The sequence below is a fragment of the Dendropsophus ebraccatus genome, chromosome 11 (assembly GCF_027789765.1).
Source record: "Dendropsophus ebraccatus isolate aDenEbr1 chromosome 11, aDenEbr1.pat, whole genome shotgun sequence".
Taxonomy (NCBI): domain Eukaryota; kingdom Metazoa; phylum Chordata; class Amphibia; order Anura; family Hylidae; genus Dendropsophus; species Dendropsophus ebraccatus.
Window position 1 is genome coordinate 23,607,060 of NC_091464.1, and position 24,601 is coordinate 23,631,660.

Consider the following 24,601-nt stretch of genomic DNA (forward strand, 5'->3'; position numbering starts at 1 on the left):
GAATCTGATTGGTTGCTAGGGACAACTCACTTTACACCATGTTTGATAAATCCCCCCCAGTGACTTCATGACGCTGTCCTGTCAGTAAAGCTATATATTGATTCCTTATAGCCGTTACATAAGTTGTAAAGCACACGCCAATAAATGGTATGGAGCCACCCATATGCATTACATTCTGGAAGCGTAATCCATTGATCATCATGGGGGATGGGGGCTCATTAAATCGGACATGAAAAACAAACATGGCCGCCATGCCTTTGTCAATGGTAAGGTGGTTGGTTGGTAGGTAGCAGCTGCCATAGAGCCTGTATGTTCTCCCCCATCTTCTGATAGATTCCTATTAACATACTAATAAGGGAAAACTAGGGAAAGCTTTGAATAAAAGGCCCCTTTAAATAAGCTATGTATACATAGGAGAAGGTACTTGACACAAAGGGCTCGGTCAGCCAAAGAGGTGCTTGGCTGGAAGCTTATAGAGCTTGGGGAACGACATACTTTTTTTTTTTTTTTTCTTTCATTGACGTACGGATCTGACATTGGGCTCGGAGAGCTGCGACTGCATGTCAGACACTCGGGTTGCCAAAGCAACTAAACAATGCCCAGTGAGTATCATACACGAGTGATGGGACCCGATGGCAGGTAGGGAGGGGTATACCCGCCAAGTCCGAAACAATTCATATAATAGGTTGAGGACTCTTTAACCTAGGAATAGGGAACCTTGGCTCTCCGGCTGTTGCAAAACTACAACTCCCATCATGCCTGGACAGCCTTCGGCTGTCCAGGCATGATGGGAGTTGTAGTTTTGCAACAGGTGGAGAGGCAAGGTTCCCTACCCCTGCTACCTGTTGAGTGCTCGGCCACCAGATCGGTCACCAGATTTGCTGGTATCTGAGCTTCAAGGGATTTCTCATCTCTGTGGATGTTAGGAGTCACAGCTGGAGAGCGGCTAATATCAGGAGCGTCGGAGTGACGTTCAGCTCGCTACCAATGAAATATACCGCAGATTTATTAGTCTCCACAGAAGATTAGAATCCAGATTAGTCATGGAGTCTGTGGGTCAGGTCACTTCTTGTATAAAAGGGTGGCGGTTTTTTTTTTTTTTTTTTTTTGAGCATCAAGAATGCAGCCTTCTTCTAGGAAGTCGACTTCTCCTCCTAGCAGGACATTCCTGGCTCTTGTATTTAAAGTGGCTTTGAGAACATCCCCCCCCCACCCCCCCGAGCTCTAAACCCCCACCGCCTTCCAATTGTTTATAGTGAAACCTTTTCACCGACGGAATAATTGTTTGTGAAACTGTAGCAGCCGCACTGAATCTCTGGGTTTATTGCCAAAATGTCAGGAGCTTGGATTGTGAGTGTTGGTAGCCGCCATGAGTCAAACCACATCTTCTAATGTTTACCTGGATATTGTAAATGGGCATGCTACTTTATGGGTCTGTGAACTAGAACTTTAGCATGGCTTTAGTGATTCGCCTCCTCCGGACAGTGGGAGAGCCGGCCGCGTCTTGCGGGCTTGTCCCTTCGCCAGGCGCCTAGTAAGATACTCGTATCCTCATATTCTTTCACACTGTTTAAACGCCATCATTTGCGTCTTCTTTTTCTTTTGGTTTTATAATTCATTTGAAGGGGAACTCCAACAATTTTTTTTCTTTCAAATCCACTGGTGTCAGAAAGTTGTAAAGATTTGTAATTTACTTTCTTCCGGTACTTATCAGCTGCTGTGTGTTCTGCAGAAAGTGGTGTATTCTCTCCAGTCTGACACAGTGCTCTCTGCTGCCTCCTCTGTCCATTGCAGTCAATAGCAAATCCATATAACAAGGGTAGGGAACATTGGCTCTTCAGCTGCTGCAAAACTACAATTCCCAGCATGCCTGGAGAGCCAAAGCTTTAGCTTTGGCTGTCTAAGCATGGTGGGAGTTGTAGTTTTGCAACACCTGAAGAGCCAAGGTTCCCCACCCCTGTCCTATAGGGAACAGTTCTTGCTTTGGACAGTTCCTGACATGGACACTGTCCAAAGCAAGAACTGTTCCCCATAGGGCAGGGGTACGGAACCTTGGCTCTCCAGGCATGGTGGGAATTGTAGTTTTGCAGCAGCTGAAGAGCCAAGGTTCCCTACCCTTGTTATAGGGATTTGCTATTTACTGCAATGGACAGAGGTGGCAACAGAGAGCACTGTGTCAGACTGCAGAGAATACACCACTTTCTGCAGGACATACATCAGATGATAAGTACTGGAAGACTCATCATTTTTAAATAAAAGTAAATTAGCATTCAGCTACCAGTGGATTAAAAAAAAAAATCACTGCAGTACCCCTTCAATATGAAACCTGACTGTGTAATCCACTTTTCTAGCTCATCTCTAGCATAGACAAGCAGCCAAATAATCTATATATTGACATTCGCCCTAGCTAGTTCACACAGCTAATTGTTAGCAGACAATAGGGTTAAAGGGGTTGAGCGCACTGATGACAATGTGATGGGACGTGACCGTCATCGATCACCTGTGGTCAGATCCCCTGCAGGGTATGAAGCATTACTACAATCCTGTATACTGATGTGGGGCGAGCCTAATGCTTTCTGGGGTGCCCTGCCCTATGTTCCCATAGAGGTAAGTTACTGCATTTATTGATATTAGGACAGCATGGTTCATACTAGTGTATTCCCAGGGGCTCCCAGCTCTATAACATGTTACTAGAACAATGCATTCATCTTGCAGTAGGTGGGCTTTCACTGCCTTAGAGGGGGGTCTCTCTCCTTTGAGTTTCATATATATATTCATTATTGCAGAGTGTTTGGGTATTGAAGGTGTAAATTGGCTCCGGTAAAACCACTTGCTATGCACATATTTTGCAGGCGACATTTCCATGATTACATCTGACCTGAGCTCGGGCGCTCTGCCTTCCTTTCAGTTCCTTTGTTTTCGTCTCTTGGGTGATTCATTTAGTTCAGGTTTTATTAGCTAAAATAAAGTTGTGTTTATACGGTGTCTCTTGGCCTAGGAATGCATAGTGGGCCATAGGTTCCCAAAGAGAGAGACATGCTTTATTGAGGGTTTTTTATAAAAAAAACAAAAAACAAAAATATATATATATATATATATATTTGTGTGTGTGTGTGTATATGTATGTGTGTATATTATATATATATATATATATATATATATATATAATATTATAATATGCAAAAAGTGTCCAGTGGATAGTGGCAGGCAAGGGTTTATTCAGGATTAGAAAAACATAGCTGCTTTCTTCCAGAAACAGCATCACCCCTGCCCTCTGTGTGTGTTTTGTTATAGCTCAGGTACACTGAATGAGTGGAACAGAGTTGTAATACCACACTCAACCTGAGGACAGGGGTGGTGCTGTTTTTGGAACAAGTAGTTATGTTTTTTCTTATTCTAAAGAATCCCTTAATTTTTATTATTTTTTGAATCTAAGCAGCACCCTGGTTGGAGGTCTTGGGCTACTGCTTAGCTTTTTCTTTGTATCACCTTTCCTAAAGGGGAACTATGATGAACTTTTAATTCAAATCAGCTGGTTTCATAAAGTTATATAGAGTTTTGATTTACTTCTATTCCAAAATCTCAAGTCTTCCAGTACTTATCAGCTGCTATTTGTCCTGCAGGAAGTGGTGTATTCTTTCCAGTCTGACACAGTGCTCTCTGCTGCCTCCTCTGTCCATGTCAGGAGAGGTTTTCTATGGGGATTTTCTACTGTTCTGGACAGTTCCTGATGTGGACAGAGGTGGCAGCAGAGAGCACTGTGTCAGACTGGAAAGAATACACCACTCCCTGCAGCACATACAGCAGCTGATAAGTATGGGAAGACTGGAGATTTTTAAATAGAAGTACATTGCAAATCTATATAACTTTCTGGTACCATGTGATTTAAAAGAAAAAATAATAAATTGCGGGAGTACCCCTATAAGTCTTGAGCGGACATGGCTCATTCATTTGGGCAAGGATTGTAGTAGTTTTTGCATCTCCTGCCAGCTGTAGTGGGCATACTACGTCACAGAACGCGTTTACAAGGCCGTGTCGGCAGTGTGGTACTAGCAGGGCTATGCTGGTGGAACATGTTCTGGATGTATTCCTTAGTTTGGAGTTTCTCAGGAATCTGGGTGGGGGAGGTAGATCTGGACTAATCTATTATTACATATGCAATCTTTCTGTACACTGCTCCTTTTTGTTTGTCAGAATCCTCCCCCCTTGTTTCCTACCGGGCTGGAAATAGCAGAATGCAATCTAAGGCCGATCACATTACTCCCATGTTTCGGCCCTAATCTGGGGGATGTGTGCTGTCCTCTAAGCACTTGTTTGTTATAGGCAGATAGCAGGCTGATGCAGCTTAGCTGCGGCCGTCCCTCCCCATCTCCTCCATGCACCAGCTTCTTTATCTGTTCCACTAACACATAATGTGGCACCCAGTGTCTGCACGGTCCCATCCAGTACCCCCCCCAACCCATTCATCTTGTGTTATGAGAACATCCAGATGTGATTTGTGGGATGGAAGCAGCAGAAATCTGTTCAAAGAACTTTTGTTTTCCGCCTTTGATCAGTAGCCCCTCACTGTAAGGCCTGTGGTCTCTTCTCAGGTTACTCGCCTGCACTCTTGTTATCTAATCCTAGAGCTGGTATATCACATGGGGGCTCCCACTTGTTGAATGTTTAAAGGGGTAGTTAAGCAAAAAAAAACAAAAAAAAAAAAAACACTTTTCTTTCAAATCAACTGGTGCCAGAGACTTCTAATTTCCTTCTATAAAAAAAAAAAGTATTCCAGTACTTATCAGCTGCTGTATGTCCTGCAGGAAGTGGTATATTCTCTGCAGTGTGTCACAGTGCTCTCTGCTGCCACCTCTGTCCATGTCATGCCAAATCCCCATGCCAACCTCTCCTGATCTCTCCAGACTGGAAAGAATACACCTACTTCCTGTAGGACATACAGCAGCTGATAAGTACTGGAAGACTTGAGATTTTTTTTTTATAGAAGTAAAGTACAAATCCCTGGCACCAGTTGATTTGAAAGAAAAAAGTTTTTGCTGAACTACCCCTTTAACTAGGAGCTCACAGCTTTAGTAGTATACATGATCCCGGTATATTTTACTTAAAGAAAACGTTTCCTTATTTCCTGGACGTATTTTTTTTCCGTGCAGCAGCCTCGAGAACAGCAGGGTTGCTGTAGCTGCAACCTATCACTACTTTGCAGAAGCAGCAACTCTTCAGGGGAGAGTGGTTTCCATGGACGGTGTGTCCCTATGTATTACTTGTCTCCGTGGCTGTATCCTCTGCATTGTGTGAAGCTGCAGATGGTGGCACGCTGTGTCTATATGGCGGCTGAGGACAGCGGCTGAGCTGTGGGCACTGTTGTTGTGCGTGACTGAGCGAGTACAGCTCTTATGAAAACCCATGAGTGTTGTTTGTTCAGGATGTCACAGTTATTTATTTATCTATGGAGTCATTTGCCAGCCAAATAGTTGAGCCGCGGCCTGGGAAATGACTGCCGCAGCTTTCTGTCCTCTCGCTTTTTACATCCTTTTCCCATATTTCAGTACTGGATGATTTGTCCTCTTTTTTTTAGTTTTTATTGTGGTTCTTGGCCAGAAATCCATGAATGAGCAGCCGTGAACAAGGTGATTTATCAGAATTTGCAAGTGACAAGACGTTTCCATAGCATTCAGTTGTTTCTGTGACCAAGCTCACGGCGTTCAGTCAAATATACTGCAAAATATTCCGAAACCTAGCTAGACTATCCGTATACTGCCTCATGCCCCTGTTATCAGCGTCACATGATCCACCAATACATAGCCTAGTAGAAAACTCTAGAGCCACCTATAGGTAGCTACCCAGTAGTTGGTGTCTGACCCATTAAAGGGGTACTCCAGCAAAAATATTTTTCTATAAAATCAGATATACATTTGTAATTTACTTCTATCCATACTTATCAGCTGCTGTATGTCCTGCAGGAAATGGTGTATTCTTTTCAGTCTGACACTGTGCTCTCTGCTGCCACCTCTGTCCATATCAGGAACTGTCCAGAGCAGCAGCAAATCTCCATAGAAAACGTCTCCTGCTCTAAACGTTAACTATACTGTTGGCACTAAAGTCAGTGCTTATAGATTTTCTCTTTTGTAATTTGTTCTTAAAACCTAATAAAAACATCGAACCAGAAAACGTCTCCTGCTCTGGACAGTTCCTGACATGGACAGAGGTGGCAGCAGAGAGCACTGTGTCATACTGGAAACAATACACCATTTCCTGCAGGACATGCAACAGCTGATAAGTACTGGAATGCTTGAGATTTTTAAATAGAAGTAAATAACAAAGCTATATAACTTTCTGAAACCAGTTTATTTGACAGAAAAAGATTTTTCACTGGATAACCCCTTTAAGAGCACTAATTTAGAGGGTGGCTACCTATAGGTGATACTAGTGGGGAGGGGGGCAGCTAGATTTCATACTTTTTAGAGTATTGCCAATAAGGCCCCCCTTACTAACAGAACTTTCATAGCATAAAGTCATCTTGACTAGAGAGGATTGCGACTCAAGCATGCTCTAGTCCAGGGGTGGGGATCCTTGGCTCTCTAGCTGTTGCAAAACTACAACTCCCATCATGCCTGAAGCTTGAGCTTTGGCTGTCCAGGCATGATGGGAGTTGCAGTTGTGCAACAGCTGGAGAGCCAAGGTTCCTTACCCCTGCTCTAGTCATGCGGCACTTAACTCCCGGTGGCTGAAGAAGTTGGATGCAGTCCTAGAATACATGGATAGAGCCATACACGGAGCGATTTTTCCGATTAACGACTAACGATAAATGATCGCAAATGAGATTGTTTATCGTTAACCTGAAATCGTTCACCATATTACTCAGGACGATAGTCGTTAGTTACAATCGTTATTGGGATCGTAACTATGATCGTTTATTCCTCCTGATCCCAGCAAAACAATGAACAATGAGCAATTACACTGAACGATTAGTGAACAAATGCGAACGAATGTGGAATTACAGCGAGCGATTAAAGGGATAGTGCGGCGCTACACATTTATTCACTAAATAACACACATTACAAAGTTATACAACTTTGTAATGTGTGTTATTTAAAGTGAATGGCCCCCTTCCCCGTGTTCCCGCCACCCCGGAGGTGTGGTGCATTATACTCACCAAATTACTGTCGACCCCGGCCGCCATCTTGGGTAGATAGTCCTCTTCGGGAGGGGGTCGACAGTAATTCAGTGAGTATAATGCACCACACTTCCAGGGGTGAGGGGAACACGGGGTAGGGGGCCATTCACTCATATAACTTAAACGTGTAGCACCGCACTACCACTTCAACGATAATTTTAGGTTCAGATCTAAATCAACGATCACCAACATGATTTTCCGATCGTTGTCTGCAATTACACAGAATGATTATCGTTTAGATTCGAACAATATGCCAATTTCAATCGTCCCGTGTAAGGCTGGGTTCACACTGCGTTTTTGCAATCGTTTATTGCAAAAAATGTGTCCGCTAAAAAAAACGGATCCGTTTTGATCCGTCTTTTTTACAATATAAGTCAATGGAAAAACGGATGCACACAAATGCATCCGTTTTTCATCCGTTCTTTTGCAAAAAATGTGTCCGCCCCAAAAAAAACCTTTTTACAATTGAAGTCGAGAGAAAAACAGATCAAAACGGATGCATACAAATGCATCTGTTTTTCATCTGTTTTTTTTGCAAAAAACGGATTGCAAAAACGTAGTGTGAACCCAGCCTAATAGGGCCTTAAGTCCTGACGTAGTCTCCATCTTTTGAAGTGGGACCAGCTGCTGTTACTACTGCTGAGAAGGAGGATAAATGTTGGGCCTAGGCCTGGTTTTCCCTGTGCTGGGACACAAATCTAACCCCTAAAGGTCACTGTATAATGTGACTTGGTGCTTTAAGCTTATACTAAGTGGTTTTACAATGTTTATTTGCAGTTGTGTTCAAACTATATGAGTAGTTTATTATTGGTTCTTGCTCCTTTTTGTACCAGTAGTCTTGGGGAAGGATGTCCTAGTTCAGGGATGGGGAACCTGCGGCCCTCCAGCTGATGCAAAACTACAACTCCCATCATGCCTGGACAGCCTTCGGCTGTCCAGGCATGATGGGAGTTGTAGTTTTGCAAGAGCTGCAGGGCCGCAGGTTCCCCATCCGTGTCCTAGTTGAACCTGCCCGCTCAGCTGTACACCCACCCCATAATCCATGGACGAGCTGCTTGTTCCGGCCCTCTCTTCTGCTTCTTCCCTGTCCAGTGTGGCCCTCGGTAATGACAGCTCGGCATATACCACCCTATAATTATCCCTATATTTACAGTGCATACAGCTGGGAGTGTGGAGCCGGCCCCCAGCACTGCCAGTAAGAGGGCTCTCGGAGGTAAAGACCAGGCTTAGCGTGTTTTATGGAAATACAGATTGAAAAACAGAGCCCTTCTGTGACAGGAAAGGATTATCCTTGGGTAAAAATAGACCAGGGCAAGATTACGTAACTTGTACATTATAAATAATTTACTGATACATCATAACTCTTTCTGCATGGACATCATGGGGGGGGGGGTGGTGATGGGGGCCAGGGCAGAGATCCCACTGGAGGAGGCTGCTAGAGGAGGCTATAAAGGGTTACTCCAGCAAAGAAAAATCTTAACAATCAACTGGTGCCAGAAAGTGGCAGGAATTTATCATTTACTTCTATTAAAAAAAAAAACAAAAAAAAAACGTGTCTTCCAGTACTTATCAGCTGCTGTATGTCCTGCCGGGAGTGGTATTCCTTTCAGTCTGCAGAGCAGGAGAGGTTTTCTATGGGGTTGCTAACATGGACAGAGGTGGCAGCAGAGAGCACTGTGTCAGCCTTGAAATACACCACTTCCTGCAGGACATGCATCAGCTGGTAAGTAATGGAAGACGAGATTTTTTTTTTCTCTTAAAAGAAGTAAGTTAGAATTCTCTGGCACTTTGATGGCATTTGATTTGAAGGATTTTTTTTTTCTTGCTGGAGTGCCCCTTTAATACCATACAGATATTGATAGTACATGTATATGTGTAATGTTACTTTCCTGTATTCCTGTGAAGGTGAAGATGTTGGTATATTTCTACTGACTCCCCAGTAAGTTATTTTTGGTGGTCGCCCCATGTGAGCGGTCACGGGCTGTGTCAGATATTAAGGCTAGGTTCACACTGCGTCTTCAGCATTCGTTTAGCAGATCCGTTTTTTTTTTTTTTAACGGTCAAAAAAGTAGTGTCAACAGTACTTTATTGTGCGTTAAAAAAAAATGCATCCGTTTTGATCCGTGTTTTTTTTTTTTTTTTATAATGGAAGTCAATGGTAAAACGGATGCACACAAATGCATCCGTTTTTTGCAAAAAACTGATCCGTTAAACGGATACTGAAAACGCAGTGTGAACCTAGCCTAACCGACTTCCGTAATATTGCTCAGTCCTCCCTCACATAGAACATGCACTGCCCTATATAGGCAGTGGCTATGGCAGAACTACAGCAAGCCCACCGGTGTCATTCCTATAAATGGGTGACGTCTAACCTGGGAGCCCTCCACAGCAGCCCTGCTCCGGTCGGCAGCCTGGATGAATCTGGATGAATTAAAGGGATTATCCAGTGCTACAAAAACATGGCCACTTTTTCCCCTCTCTTGTCTCCAGATTGAGTGGGGTTTCAAACTCCGTTCCATTGAAGTAAATGGAGCTTAATTGCAAACCGCACCTGACCTGGAGACAAGAGAGTGGCCATGTTTTTGCAGCGCTGGATAACCCCTTTAAAGCCAGTTCTTTTACATTGAATTCTTTCTGAGAAGCTAAAGTAGGTTCCTATTTGCCTCTGATAACTCGCCTTTGTTATGCTGTGAGATGTGGCCTTCACTTGTGTGACTGCGAATAGGGGAGGAGGGCGGCGTGTGATAGGAAAAACACGAGCACTTCCTTTGAATGTCGCCACACAGCTGCGCTCTCCGCATTCAGCCGGTGATAATGGAATGGCCCCCACAGGACACTGGTTACTAATTTCCAGGGGTCACATTAATTCCTATTAGAGGTGGCCACCACTGCTCTCTGACCTCCATGTTAGACTCCCATGTTATTGGCTAGCCCCAGTCCCTGCCAGGTAATAAATGCTGGGGGGGAATTACAGGATGGTTTGGAAGCTACAGGCTCCTCTGTGATCGGACGCTGGGGGCTCCTCTGTGATCGGACGCTGGGGGCTCCTCTGTGATCGGACGCTGGGGGCTCCTCTGTGATCGGACGCTGGGGGCTCCTCTGTGATCGGACGCTGGGGGCTCCTCTGTGATCGGACGCTGGGGGCTCCTCTGTGATCGGGCGCTGGGGGCTCCTCTGTGATCGGGCGCTGGGGGCTCCTCTGTGATCGGGCGCTGGGGGCTCCTCTGTGATCGGGCGCTGGGGGCTCCTCTGTGATCGGGCGCTGGGGGCTCCTCTGTGATCGGGCGCTGGGGGCTCCTCTGTGATCGGGCGCTGGGGGCTCCTCCTGTGATCGGGCGCTGGGGGCTTCATCCGCCCCGATCTTTTTGTCTTGCTGAGTAGCTGTAATTCCATTCCTTACATTGAAGTGTAAAGCCTATAAAAGTCAGTCATCTATTTATATATTCATGGGGGGTCTAGGAGCTGGTGAAGAGGGGGATAAAGTAGCAGTCAGGGGGTAGGTATTCAGCTGGAATTACACTCGGCCTGCCTATTGCTGTGTACAATAAACGTTATGTCACTTTCTTATGGACACTAGATGAGGGCCCAGTAGATTCACCTTAAAGTTAATCTCTATTGACTACAGTTTAGGCAGGTGTTGGGTCAGGGCGACACATGGTTAATATATCCATCTGGGCATCCATACAGAATTTTTTTTTTTAATCATATGCAAAAGAAGTGGTTCCAAGTCCCTGAAATGCCTCCTTGATCCCCCTTCCATCCCTGTGCATCTCTCTTTGTTGGACAATCAGCTGGAAGCACATACAGGGATGAAGGGGGGGCAAGTAGGGGTTCCAGAGCCCATCAGACGTATACATTAGGAAGGTTTCCGTAATACATGAATGTAATACGTATAGTTATACAGTGGCATCTGTCACCCGTAGGCTGCCATTGAAGTGTGTTAATTAACATGCATGGACGGCCAGTGTGAGTACGCGGGATGTGTATGGCGATGACCACTATCTTGGGTACTGTCGCAGAAGGAAACGGTTTGTTCAACTTTCAGATGCCTTTTAAAACATATTGTGTAAAAGTGCACAGATGTGATGCAACACCACTGAGGAGTTACAAACTCTGGAAATGTGTTTGTGTTTCTTAAAGATGGTGCGGCCCTCTACACCCATCACTATGCCTGGGCTATGGCTGGTAACCTTGTCCTAGGTTTATGCTGTCCTATGTAAGGGTACTATCAACTAGTGACAGAAGCTGAACAGAATGATGGATCACTTACATTCTTCTGTATAGCTGATTTGGAAAGATCTTCCTGAATAACATGGACAGTAATTAGTCCTCTCCTGTTATGTGCGTGTGCTCAGTAGTACTGGATATTTATGAGCACCAGCACTGGCAGTTATCTATATATACTTTGTATAGGTAGACAACTGTCAGTGAGCAGCCAGAGGGGCTAAGTTAGTGGCGCTGCCTAATGCCCTTTCTCCTGCATATTAGGAGAACGGCTAAAGAGAAAGATGTAAGTAATACACTCATTTCTGTCACTAGTGTATGCTGCCCTAATTTAAGGCGGCATACACCTAGTGACAGATTATGTTTATGGTGAAGGTGGGAGAGAACTATGTGGTGGAGGAGTGTAGCTGGCATGGCTGACATCAGCATTATAAGGCTACACCCTAAGGAGGTTCTTCAAGAGGATGGACCACCAGGTACATCCTCTTTAAGCTGAACCCACGTATCGAACGGCGCAGAGGTACATCCTCTTTCACTCTGTGCAGCTGCTCTTGTGTCAGTAACTTTTATTGTTGTTGTTGTTATTAGTAGTAAAGAATAATAATAATTAACAGTAATAATAATAAAGATAAAATAAATAAAATAATAATAATATAAATAAAATAATAATAATAAAATAAGTAAACTTATAATAATAAAATAAGTAAAATAATAAAAAAATGAATTAATAATAATAAATATAACAAATAAACAATAATTATCTTCGTCATGTTTTTTTTTTTTTACGTAATTGGTATTTCCACTTATCACTTTGTAGCTGCGCTTGTGGATTTGGAAAAAATATAGATGCGTTGTTGTAAATTGAACAATGTGGAGCTCACAGTGAATGGTTTTAGGAAGTCTCCTTCCACAGAATAGCAGATGGGGAAAAAGCTGTGTGTTTAAGCCGTCTCTATACATGTCAGGCCACAGCAAAATGTCATCCCCTAGGAGGTCGGATCCGTGTAAATTCCTCTTTCGTGCCCCTAGAGAGCTTCTATTTGGAAAAATAAACATAAACCCTTCCATGCTGAGAAATAGTTTTCTGGCCTCTGTCCGGTCTGACCACTTTGACCGCTTCCTCTTTATTTTTAGATAAGCCAGAATCCTAGATATTGTCAATTAAAACAAACACTGGAGGCCGCTTGCTGCAGCTTTCCTTTCCTGCTCCTCCAAGGTTATGTGTGTGCGCATGTTGCTGCTATTACTCATTGTACACAATGTACAATAAGGCTAATGTGGTCTTCCTTATGTTTTTCAGGTATGGCATCACAGCTGCAGGTGTTCTCCCCTCCTTCAGTATCGTCCAGTGCCTTCTGTAGTGCAAAGAAACTTAAAGTCGAGCCTTCTGGCTGGGATGTTACGGGACAGGGTAATAGCAACAAGTATTACGCACACGGCAAGAACCTCTCAGTCGCTCAAGGGCACGCAAGTTCATCTCACCAGGTAGCCAATTTTAGTTTACCTGCCTACGAGCCCAATCTCCTCATCCCAGCCACCGCAGCCGAGCATATAGTGGTAACTGCCGCCGACAGCACTGGCAGCGGCCCTACCACCTCCTTCCAGAGCAGCCAAATCCTAAACCACAGAAGCAACGTTTCTTTACTGGAACCGTACCAAAAATGTGGACTGAAAAGAAAAAGTGAGGAGGTGGACAGCAACGGTAGTGTGCAGATTATTGATGAACGGCCACCTCTGATGCTGCAAAACAGAACCGCGGTGGGTGCCGCTGCCACAACCACCACTGTAACCACTAAAAGCAGCAGTTCCAGTGGTGAGGGGGATTACCAGCTGGTTCAGCATGAAATCTTGTGTTCCATGACCAATAGCTATGAAGTCCTGGAGTTTTTGGGCCGAGGGACTTTTGGTCAAGTGGCAAAATGCTGGAAGCGGAGCACAAAGGAAATTGTGGCTATTAAGATCCTAAAGAACCATCCTTCCTATGCCAGGCAGGGTCAGATAGAGGTGAGCATCCTCTCGCGCCTGAGCAGCGAAAATGCAGACGAGTACAACTTTGTCCGCTCGTACGAGTGCTTCCAGCACAAGAATCACACTTGCCTTGTTTTTGAAATGTTGGAACAGAACTTATATGACTTTCTGAAGCAGAATAAGTTCAGTCCTCTTCCGCTGAAGTACATTCGCCCCATATTACAGCAGGTTGCCACTGCCCTGATGAAGCTGAAGAGCTTAGGGCTGATACATGCCGACCTGAAGCCGGAGAATATTATGCTGGTGGATCCAGTACGTCAGCCTTATAGAGTGAAGGTGATCGACTTCGGCTCGGCCAGTCATGTTTCTAAAGCAGTGTGCTCAACCTACCTGCAATCTCGGTACTACAGGTAAGGCTAGTTTTACGTTTCCTATGATGCCAGCGTGTTTGCTGAGAGTGGGTAATAACTGAGTAATAGCCGTGACATCGATCTTCTTCTTTCCCCTCACTTACACTATAGAGTATTATATTGTATGTGATAGAACAGCAGTCTGTCTCTTTCTTTTCCCACATCTGATGACATCTTTCCCTTCTGATGACATGGCAAAAGTTTTTTTTTTTGTGACATGTACTCTTTAAAGGGAAACTGGCAGCGTGGATATGCATATATTCGGTTCTGGGATATACATATATGCGTGCTGTCAGTTTCCAGGCACCATCACAGAAGCAGTGGTTACGAACCCTGCCGTGAGCGGCGGGTTCTCCTGACTAAAGTGTATGGGGACCTTTAGCGTTTCTAAGTGTTTTCCATTCATCCACCATTATATAATCACTATCTTCCTGTTCTAGAACAAAGCATAGTAAAGGAAAATTACTGATAAATCCACCAACCAGCTGCAGGGTAAAAGGGCCCACCATCTTCTATAGCAGCCAGGATTGGTGGAGCTTGTAGGTTACAAACATAGTCACACAGACCAGTGTCCCTGTCTGGTAAGGACTGTAGATACATATAGATTATGATTTTAATCTAGGTGTCTCTGACAATCGGTTTCATAAGTTTACAAGTGTCTCCACTTCAGAAAATGACAGTGTTAAATGGATGACCTATTTTTTTCTTTTTTTTTCTTTTAAGTAAACTTTCTCACCACACCTAGTACATGGCAATGAATGCAAACAAGGTTATATAATAAAGTGACTTCAGCCTCTAGTTCTCTTGCATAACAGTAGGTGTGCACCGGCTGTAGTCGCCTCTGGACAATACTGAGCGGCCAGGCAGCATTTCATGTTTCTGGGCAGTTCCTCACACTATGTATTAAGCTTAAAGGGCTCCTGTACTGATATCAGTGGCTTACAGGGCGTCAGTACATCAAGTGCTTAGACTTTATAATAGGCTTCCTGTGGCCAGAGCTGACAGTAACTGGACATACAGGTGTAAAGTGGCATACCCTAGTGACAGTATTCTGATGGATATGGCAGCAGAGACTCAAAGCATGATGTGAATGGGGCCAAAGCTGCGGCTTGTAGATATGGATATCCTCCTGCTTCACAGCCACCTCCTCCTTTTGCAACCACTTACATGTAAACACCCCAAGGGACATGGACATCATAAATACTGCCTGATAACCAGCCACACAACTTATCTATCTAGTGCAGGTTAGTGGTGTGACGCACAGTTCAAGAGGCCATTGTCTCTTACAATACTCAGTACATTTCCTCTTGTTATTGAGGTTTTAGTTAGTGTAATTCACATGTCATCTCTAATATGTAATGTCTTCTCCCCTTACCATAATGGATGTGTGGTCTGGGCAGGCTGCTTCTCCACCAATAGACAATCCACATATCTCATCTCTCCCAGCTTATACATAGAAGCATTATGTTACTCTCTATCCACAAAGGATCTCTCAGCTGCAATACACAGTCCACTGTGTACACTGTTGACACTGTTAGGACAAGGAGACATGTTACCTTTCATATATCAGTCTGTGCTTCCAGAAGGTAGAAAAATCGTCTGTGCACAGTGTCAAAGAAGCTTCCCTAAGTCCCTGAAGTGCTGCAGGCTTGAACGCCTCCTTGCTCCCCCTCTCACTCCTCCTGCTTCATTGAGCCTCTAGCAGGGGATGGGAGGGGGGAGCATGGAGGCGTTCTAGCTATTAAGGAGTTTTGCAATGCCTCTTTGACAATTTGCATTGGAGGGTGAAAGATTTGGACCATTAAATGCAGTTGAAATATTCACTTCTTCAATATTCATATTCTTCATTCAAGGCCGTTCTATAAGGAGCCATTTATTGACCAGATGTTCTTAGGGATAGCTATACCTGAGTATTGCTCCATGTAAAAGGCCTTGTATTCATCCGACTAACCAGTAAAAAAACGCTGGTCACTCAATCTCGTCTCTTATCCAGGCGTAAAAATCTTTCATGCTGTGGATGGGTAAGATGAATGGCCACATGAGTGTTCCTGTGTCTGTTCACTACCAACAGTTGCCCTGAGTAAATTGCCCTTTCAGCGATTGCCGATTGGTGCTCATAGTAGGCTATAGTATGTCCATATAAATGGGCCATCAGTCATTGAGATTGGCGGCTTGTCACACAATCAGCCATAACATTTGATTACTGGTAGCTAAAGAAGTTGGATGCCTGGAAAACATGGATACAGCCCTAGGCCATAGGCTATATCCATGTTTTCCCGGACTCCCTAGGGCTGCATCCAACTACTTCAGCCACCAGTAAGCAAATGCTGCACGCTCTGGGTCGGACAAACCAGACCGTGCTTGAAGTTCGCTCGTCTTTAAACAAAACCACTAAAATAAATAACATTATCTTGTGCCAGTTGGGTGGTTTTAATGTTGTGGCTGGTGAATATGTTCCACCCACTCTTTTATAATATCTATTCATCACTTTGTGGAATGAGACGTGAAGACTGTGTGTCACATCCACCTCCTCTCTGGATGTCTGGGATACCTCAGCCACACGTGTTGTAAAGCGTTCTGCTGAAAACACATAAAGTAAAGCAATCTCTTGCTCTCCAGTTTCAGCCGTGTAAGGATTATGACTTTGAGGTGGCTTTCCCACCTCTTTATGCTGAGCACAAGCTCAGGCAGAGTCATAACAAGGGACAGGATTGCTGAACTCCACGCTTCAAAGCTTCCTAATGTGGGAGAAGCCGAGGCGCTGGAGCGGCGGTGGGTGAGGACGCTGCATGCTGATGCAGGTGCGGAGGCTCACACATCGACAGGCAGCCATTAAGCTACATGGCTTGGGGGTTCTTAAGTAAATTCTAAGACGGGCAGTGGTTATATAACTCCTCTTACTCTTATGTTATACTCAAGAGGTCATGTGTCTGGATACAGTCAGTGCTGTGTGTCTGACCCTAAAACCTGCTGTGTAGTCACAGTACAGCTTAAAGGGGTTATTTGCGTAGGTAAAACTTCAGCCCCATTTCTCTCCCTAATAGTCGTGTGAAGTTGCCACTGGATTGTCGGCGACATCACATGGCTAGTGGGGGGGGAGCAGAAGGCCAGGTTTTTACTTCATTCGAAGGGCTTGTGTGGAAACACAGCCTTAAAGTGGCGGCTAATCCAGGGATGGGGAACCTTCGCCCCTCCAGCTGTGGCAAAACTACAATTCCCGTCATGCCTGGACAGCCCCCCCCCCCCCCCAACCTACTCCCCTGTGCCAACTGGCCTATTTGTTCACCAGAAGTGGCGCGGACTACACTGCCTTCTTCTCCCGGCAGCATAGTCCTGGCCACTTTCCGGCCTGCACAGGGGAGTAGGTGAGTAGTCAGAAGCAATGACAGGAGAGCACATTTTGCGCTCCTGTCCTCTCTGCTGCCGGGCGGTGGGTGGGTGGGGGGGCAGCACTACTAGGGGATCCATGCCACCATCTTTCTCTGGATCGTGTGAATGAGGCCTTAGATTAAAGGGGCACTCCAGTGAAAATCTTTCTTTCAAATCAACTGGTTTTAAAAAGTTATATAGATTTGTAATTTACTACTATGTAAAAAGTATTCCAGTACTTATCAGCCGCTGTATGTCCTACAGGAAGTGATGTATTCTTTCCAGTCTGACACAATGCTCTCTGCAGCCTCCTTTGTCCATGTCAAGAACTGTCCAGAGCAGCAGCAAATCCCCATAGAAAACCTCTCCTGCTCTGGACAATTCCTGACATGGACAGAGGTGGCAGCAGAGAGCACTGTCTCAGACTGGAAAGAAAATCACTTTTTTTTTTTTTATTAAATCACTGCATTTCTAGATGACATAACTTTCATTAGTACTCAGTGCTTTTCATTCTTCGTTCACTTCAGTTCTTCTTTAACCCCGCAGAGCTCCGGAGATAATCCTCGGGCTGCCGTTTTGTGAAGCAATAGACATGTGGTCCCTGGGATGCGTCATAGCGGAGCTGTTCCTCGGGTGGCCTCTGTATCCAGGTGCTTCAGAGTACGATCAGGTAATGCTTTACTACTTGTGGTCACATGGTCCATTCTGGCGACGGTTTTTACGTAAGGGAACAATGGGATTCTTATAGTAATGATGAACATGTATACGGGAATGTCTGTACCTGGCCAGTACCAGCAGTATATAGACACACGGCAGGCCAAGTGCAAACTATAAGGTCAACTGAGCATTCCCCAGCCTGAGTGCCTAAAGGGGGGCTCCTGCCACTTCCCTGATAGACGTTCGGGCATGGAGGATTTCAACCAACAGTGTCTGGCAGCAACTTACCCTATCTCTCCCCACATGAACATTTGCCTGTGCCAGACATCTGTAGTATGGAGAGATCAGGGGACATTGTAAGTGACTCTTCAGCCAATCCGGCTGGCAGGAGGCTGTTATGCTTTCCTTATTTTAAAGAATCACTTTAATTTTTTTTTAATCTAAGCAGCATGATGGTTGGGATACTACTTTGTTTTTCTTTGCATCGCCTTTGCTAAAGGGGTACTCCAGCAAACATGTTTTTCTTTCAGATCAACTGGTGTCAGAAAGTTATATATATTTGTAATCTATTTCTAACTAAAAATCTCAAGTCTTCCCGTACTTATCAGCTGCTGTATGTCCTGCAGGAAGCGGTGTATTCTTTCTAGTCTGACACAGTGCTCTCTGTTGCCACCTCTGTCCGTGTCAGGAACTGTCCAGAGCAGCAGATCCTTATAGAATACAAAACAATTTAGAGGTGGCAGCAGAGAGCACTGTGTCAGGAGAGAATACACCAGGTTGTGCAGTGCATACAGCAGCTGATAAGTATTGGAAGACTTGAGATTTTAAATAGAAGTCAATTACAATTCTATATAACTTTCTGACATTTTGTTATCCTGCTGAAGTTCCCCTTTAAAGTACAAAAAGCTTGTTCCCTCCTTGCGATGTGTATACACGGAGTAGATTACAGATGCTACAGGCAGGATATAGGAGTTGGCCGTTCTCATTGTGTAAATTCCTGTTGTTACCTCCAATCTGGGTTAGTCAGTGTGGGGGGAGAAGAGCTTCTTGCCTGTAGCACAGATGGGCTGCGGTAGTGGCGGCTCCCAGCTATCTCCTCAGTCTCCCCCAGCTCTGTGTGTAGGTGTCCCTGGTACAGCATGGCTGGTGTTCTGCCAGTGCTCTTACATCATACTCTGCATGAATATGGATGAGATCACCTCCAGTATATTTCCTGGAGACAGAACTTTCCATCCAGGTGATCATCATAAAATGGGATGCCAGGCCGCGCTTTACTGTACAGCCATAAAGCAGGCTTATAGAGGCTACATGTATGGTAAGCCTGGTGACCGTCATGGCTGCGGAGACCCACATCTGGCACTAGCTCATTGCTTTGAATTGTTCGTCTGTCTTTACGTTTAGTGCGGATTATACTTTTCTTTCGAGATCTTTTTTTTCCCTGACATATAAAGCGATCATCCACTTAACACCAGCAGTAGGTGTAATGTGTGAACCCACAGCATTACTTCACCTGCTATTGTCTGGCTCCTCTAAAGGTTTACTTACTCTTTGTGTGTTTTGTCTTATATTTTTTTCATTGTCTTGTAATTGCAGCATTTGTACTGTGCTTATGAGAATTGTAGCTGGAAAGATGCAACAGAAAATAGGATAATAAAACCACCTTTATTCTTCACAGCATTTGGAATAAGTACAAGGGGAATAAGTTTCTTTCAGATCAACTGGTGTCAGAAAGTTATACAGATTTGTAATTTACTTCAATTTAATAATCTTCCTGTACTTATCACCTACTTTATGTCCTGCAGGAAGTGGGGTATTTTTTCCAGTCTGACACAGTGCTCTCTGCTGCCACCTCTGTCCAAAACAGGAGAGGTTTTCAATAGGGTTTCACTGCTGCTCTGGACAGAGGTGGCAGCAGAGAGCACTGTGTCAGACTGGAAAGAATACACCACTTCCTGCAGGACATACAGAAGCTGATAAGTACTTGAAGACAGCAGTTAATGCTGCACGGGCAGGACTGGGCACGCTAAGGGGGGTTGTGCAAGCGCACTCCACCATCTGAAAAAAAAAAAATTTGACATGCCACTTTGGGTGGATGGCGGAGTGCACTTGAAACATCCTATTGAATCAATTGGACAAATTCCGTTGTGTGAACGGCCCCCAATGTGGCAATATGGTGGGAAAATCTGGGCCAAACATGCATCAAAAGCACCATGTGTAAAGAATCTATATTTCCTGTTTGCACCTTCTGTGCCCACGTAAAGGGTTGGTTACAATTTTTCAACCATAAAGTGTCTGTGGCTATTAAAAACGCCCAATCTGATCTTTAGAGTATATTCACATGCAGCAAATTTGTTGTCGCGATTTCTGCCCCATTGATTTGAATGTGATTTAAATCCATGCCAACCTCATTTATATTCCTGGCACTGGTTATAAGGTACGTTTTCTGCCACAAACCCCCTCTGTGTGAATACAGCCTTATGGCCCTATTCCACGGAACGATTATCGTTCGTTTTCGGACGATATCGACCGCTACGGACGATAATCGTTCCGTGGAATAGAGTGCAACGATCAGCCGACATCGTTCATGTCGGCTGATCGTTGCAGTCGCTTGTTTTTCAACATGTTGAAAAACAAGCGACTGATATAGCAGCGATCTGCTGCCGTCGCTCCGTTGAATAGGAGCATCGGCAGCAGACGCTGCTATATCCTATGGGCTGCCCGGACGATCAGCGATCCTCCGAGCAGCCCCCCCGCAGCTCCCCGCCGCCCCTCCCGCACTCACCCGCTCGCTGCAGCCGCGTTGAATAGCGGCGACAGCGAGCGGGGAACGAGGAGCAAACGAGCGCTAATAGCGCTCGTTTGCTCCTCTAAAACGACCCGTGGAATAGGGCCATTAGGGTTGACTTCATCAGGGGAAATGGTTTTTTGGACTTGTACCAGGAAAACAACCAATTCTTTACTTTGGCAAACACTTATCAGCCCGGAATTACATGTTACCTTTAAGCTCAACAGAAGATGAGTAGTAGTCACCCGGAGCAGGGGATATAAACAACCACTAGACATCCCCGGGGCCGCTTATCTCCAGTGGGAACAGGAACAATCCATCCTGTCAGATGGTTGTTTTCCCATAGGGCCCTCTGTGTCTGCCAGGCTCCTATGCATTGTCCTATCTATACTTATCTTGAAGATTGAAGACAGTGCTTCAGACGCTGACGGACTGCGGCTGACTCTATGGTTTTTTTCTGCAAGGTCCTCCCAGCTCTATGTAGATGAGGGTCATTTGGATCCTGACATTCGAGTATGGACAGTTGTGAGTTCTAAAGGTCCCCATACACCTTAGACTTTAGAAAGCCAAACCCACCGCCTGTGACGTATTCAGACCTCAATCTAAGGTGGATGAGGCTCTACCGAACAACTACCGACAGATGTGGTCGGTGGTGATAGGGGTCAGCTGTCATGGGAAATCACAGCCGACCCCTTTGTTCAGAGAAAGACCAGCCGCAGCTTGAGCCTTCTCACTGCAGCCTACTCCTCCTCTCCCCATAGAGAATACAGGAACCCTTTGCCCTGCCGAATGCTTCTGTTTATGGAGAGGACGCAAGACATTCGGCAGTCAGTTATTGAAGGTGTTTGAGGGTGCAGCGCTTTTCACGTGTGTAGTGTTTGGGGTGCAGGGTGGTGCACCTGTGTGTAGTGTTTGGGGTGCAGGGTGGTGCACCTGTGTGTAGTGTTTGGGGTGCAGGGTTGTGCACCTTACTGTGTGTAGTGTTTGGGGTGCAGGGCGGTGCTCCTTACTGTGTGTTGTGTTTGGGGTGCAGGGTGGTGCACCTGTGTGTGGTGTTTGGGGTGCAGGGTGGTGCACCTGTGTGTGGTGTTTGGGGTGCAGGGTGGTGGAGCTTACTGTGTGTAGTGTTTGGGGTGCAGGGTGGTGCACCTGTGTACTGTGTGTGGTGTTTGGGGTGCAGGGCAGTTCACCTGTTCACTGTGTGTAGTGTTTGGGGTGCAGGGTGGTTCACCTGTGTACTGTGCGTAGTGTTTGGGGTGCAGGGTGGTGGAGCTTACTGTGTGTTGTGTTTGGGGTGCAGGGTGGTGCACCTGTGTGTAGTGTTTGGGGTGCAGGGTGGTGCACCTGTGTGTAGTGTTTGGGGTGCAGGGTGGTGCACCTTACTGTGTGTAGTGTTTGGGGTGCAGGGCGGTGCTCCTTACTGTGTGTAGTGTTTGGGGTGCAGGGTGGTGCACCTTACTGTGTGTAGTGTTTGGGGTGCAGGGTGGTGCACCTTACTGTGTGTAGTGTTTGGGGTGCAGGGTGGTGCACCTTACTGTGTGTAGTGTTTGGGGTGCAGGGTGGTGCACCTTACTGTGTGTAGTGTTTGGGGTGCAGGGTGGTGCACCTTACTGTGTGTAGTGTTTGGGGTGCAGGGTGGTTCACCTGTGTACTGTGTGTAGTGTTTGGGGTGCAGGGTGGTGGAGCTTACTGTGTGTTGTGTTTGGGGTGCAGGGTGGTGCACCTGTGTACTGTGTGTAGTGTTTGGGGTGCAGGGTGGTGCACCTTACTGTGTGTTGTGTTTGGGGTGCAGGGTGGTGCACCTTACTGTGTGTAGTGTTTGGGGTGCAGGGTGGTGCACCTTACTGTGTGTAGTGTTTGGGGTGCAGGGTGGTGCACCTTACTGTGTGTAGTGTTTGGGGTGCAGGGTGGTGCACCTTACTGTGTGTAGTGTTTGGGGTGCAGGGTGGTGCACCTTACTGTGTGTAGTGTTTGGGGTGCAGGGTGGTTCACCTGTGTACTGTGTGTAGTGTTTGGGGTGCAGGGTGGTGGAGCTTACTGTGTGTTGTGTTTGGGGTGCAGGGTGGTGCACCTGTGTACTGTGTGTAGTGTTTGGGGTGCAGGGTGGTTCACCTGTGTACTGTGTGTAGTGTTTGGGGTGCAGGGTGGTTCACCTGTGTACTGTGTGTAGTGTTTGGGGTGCAGGGTGGTGGAGCTTACTGTGTGTTGTGTTTGGGGTGCAGGGTGGTGCACCTGTGTGTGGTGTTTGGGGTGCAGGGTGGTGCACCTGTGTGTGGTGTTTGGGGTGCAGGGTGGTGGAGCTTACTGTGTGTAGTATTTGGGGTGCAGGGTGGTGCACCTGTGTACTGTGTGTGGTGTTTGGGGTGCAGGGCAGTTCACCTGTTCACTGTGTGTAGTGTTTGGGGTGCAGGGTGGTTCACCTGTGTACTGTGCGTAGTGTTTGGGGTGCAGGGTGGTGGAGCTTACTGTGTGTTGTGTTTTGGGTGCAGGGTGGTGCACCTGTGTGTGGTGTTTGGGGTGCAGGGCGGTGCTCTTTCTCAGAGGATTTCTTGGAGTCTGCACACAGCTGTTGGGTGGCACCTGTGTGTTAGAACATTAAGTAAAACCTCCTGTGTCTGTACATGACACCGCACAGCACACATTACTCACAGGCTTTATAGTGAAACCACTGAGAGATCAGTATGTCCTCTGAGATGGGAGCTGCGGTATACATTGCAGATGGTGATACACTAGGTGCTCCTCATCTTACTCAGTGATGTGTGCACTCCCATCGCTGTAGCTGATCTATAGGATTATTATTTTTATATGCCTGCGGTTTCTTTATTGCTGTAAGCTTACATGGGAGGATCCTGCTTGTTGTTTGCCTATGTGAAGCCACTACCATTACACATCCTGCACACACTGTCTGTAACCCTATAAGTAACGCTCACTACTTCTCCCCTGTTCTTATGCTTTCTCCTATAGATGAAGAAAGGTATAGCTGGTGCATAGATTATTACATTCTCTAGCTGATATATACAACATGAAGGATCTGTGAAACACAGTGCCCATAACTCCCCGAATAACAGGAATATTGATTTGTATCCGTAGAAATAACATGCATGTGCTGCCGAGACTAACCTACATTGGGTAACCATTATAAGTGGCTTCCTGTACATACATGTGTGTGTTCATGGGTCAGGTCAATATGTGAGCCGTCTCCTGCATCTGTCTTTCATAAATCAGACAGGGGAGGGAAAAGAGCTACAGTTGTACTATTCCATTAAAGGGAAAGTAACCGCAGGTTATAAGAACCTAAACTACTATTATGTTCCAATAAGGAAGAAGGTAGTTTTCCCTCATCCTCAGCACCATTTTCATTAAAGGGATAGTTCAGCAAAAAAAAAAAAAAAAAAAAAAGATTCTTTTAAATCAATTGGTGCCAGAAATTTGTAATTTACTTCTATTTTACAAAATTGTGTCTTCCAGTACTTATCAACTGCTGTATGTCCTGCAGGAAGTGCTGTATTCTTTCCAGTCTGGAGAGCAGGACAGGTTTTTTGGGGGGATTTGCTACTGGTTTTAACAGCTCCTGTCACGGACAGAGGTAGCAGCAGAGAGCACTGTATCAGACTGGAAAGAACACACCACTTCCTGTAGGACGTACGGCAGCTGATAAGTACTGGAAGAGTGGAGATTTTTAATGGTACTACTGCACTTAGTGCACCGATCCCCCTTGTCCACCCGCTGCCATTAGGTGCTTTGCAGTGATGTCACTCCGGCCACTCATCACTGTCATATGGGCTTGCTGCCGGATCAGCTGCTCTGTTAAACCGAAAGTTCAGGTCTTCATGCATAACAATATAACAATACAATACATTAATAAAAATTTTCACCTGACTTTTGAGTGCTCAGAATTAATGGCCAGAACAAGCTCTCCCCGTCTCTTGGCTGCAGGAAACGTGCTCCATAGACGCAGCAAGGAAAGTAACAGGGAGAGAAGTGGTTAACTGAGCACTTCTCCCCAGCCGTCAT

General features: G+C 45.6%; 1 protein-coding gene across 5 annotated transcripts in view; it reads left to right on the top strand.

The window, feature by feature from the left end:
• Positions 1 to 24,601, top strand: part of HIPK1 (homeodomain interacting protein kinase 1) — a 61,786-nt gene that overhangs the window by 6,167 nt on the left and 31,018 nt on the right. For 4 of the 5 annotated variants that reach the window (XM_069946064.1, XM_069946067.1, XM_069946068.1 and 1 more), the window contains exons 2-3: positions 12,699 to 13,776; positions 17,692 to 17,815. In XM_069946064.1, coding sequence (XP_069802165.1) covers positions 12,701 to 13,776; positions 17,692 to 17,815 — 1,200 coding nt within the window. In that variant the 5' untranslated portion in view covers positions 12,699 to 12,700. Of the gene's footprint in view, positions 1 to 11,595; positions 11,685 to 12,698; positions 13,777 to 17,691; positions 17,816 to 24,601 lie in introns of those variants that run through there. The other variant, XM_069946065.1, reaches the window with a different exon arrangement.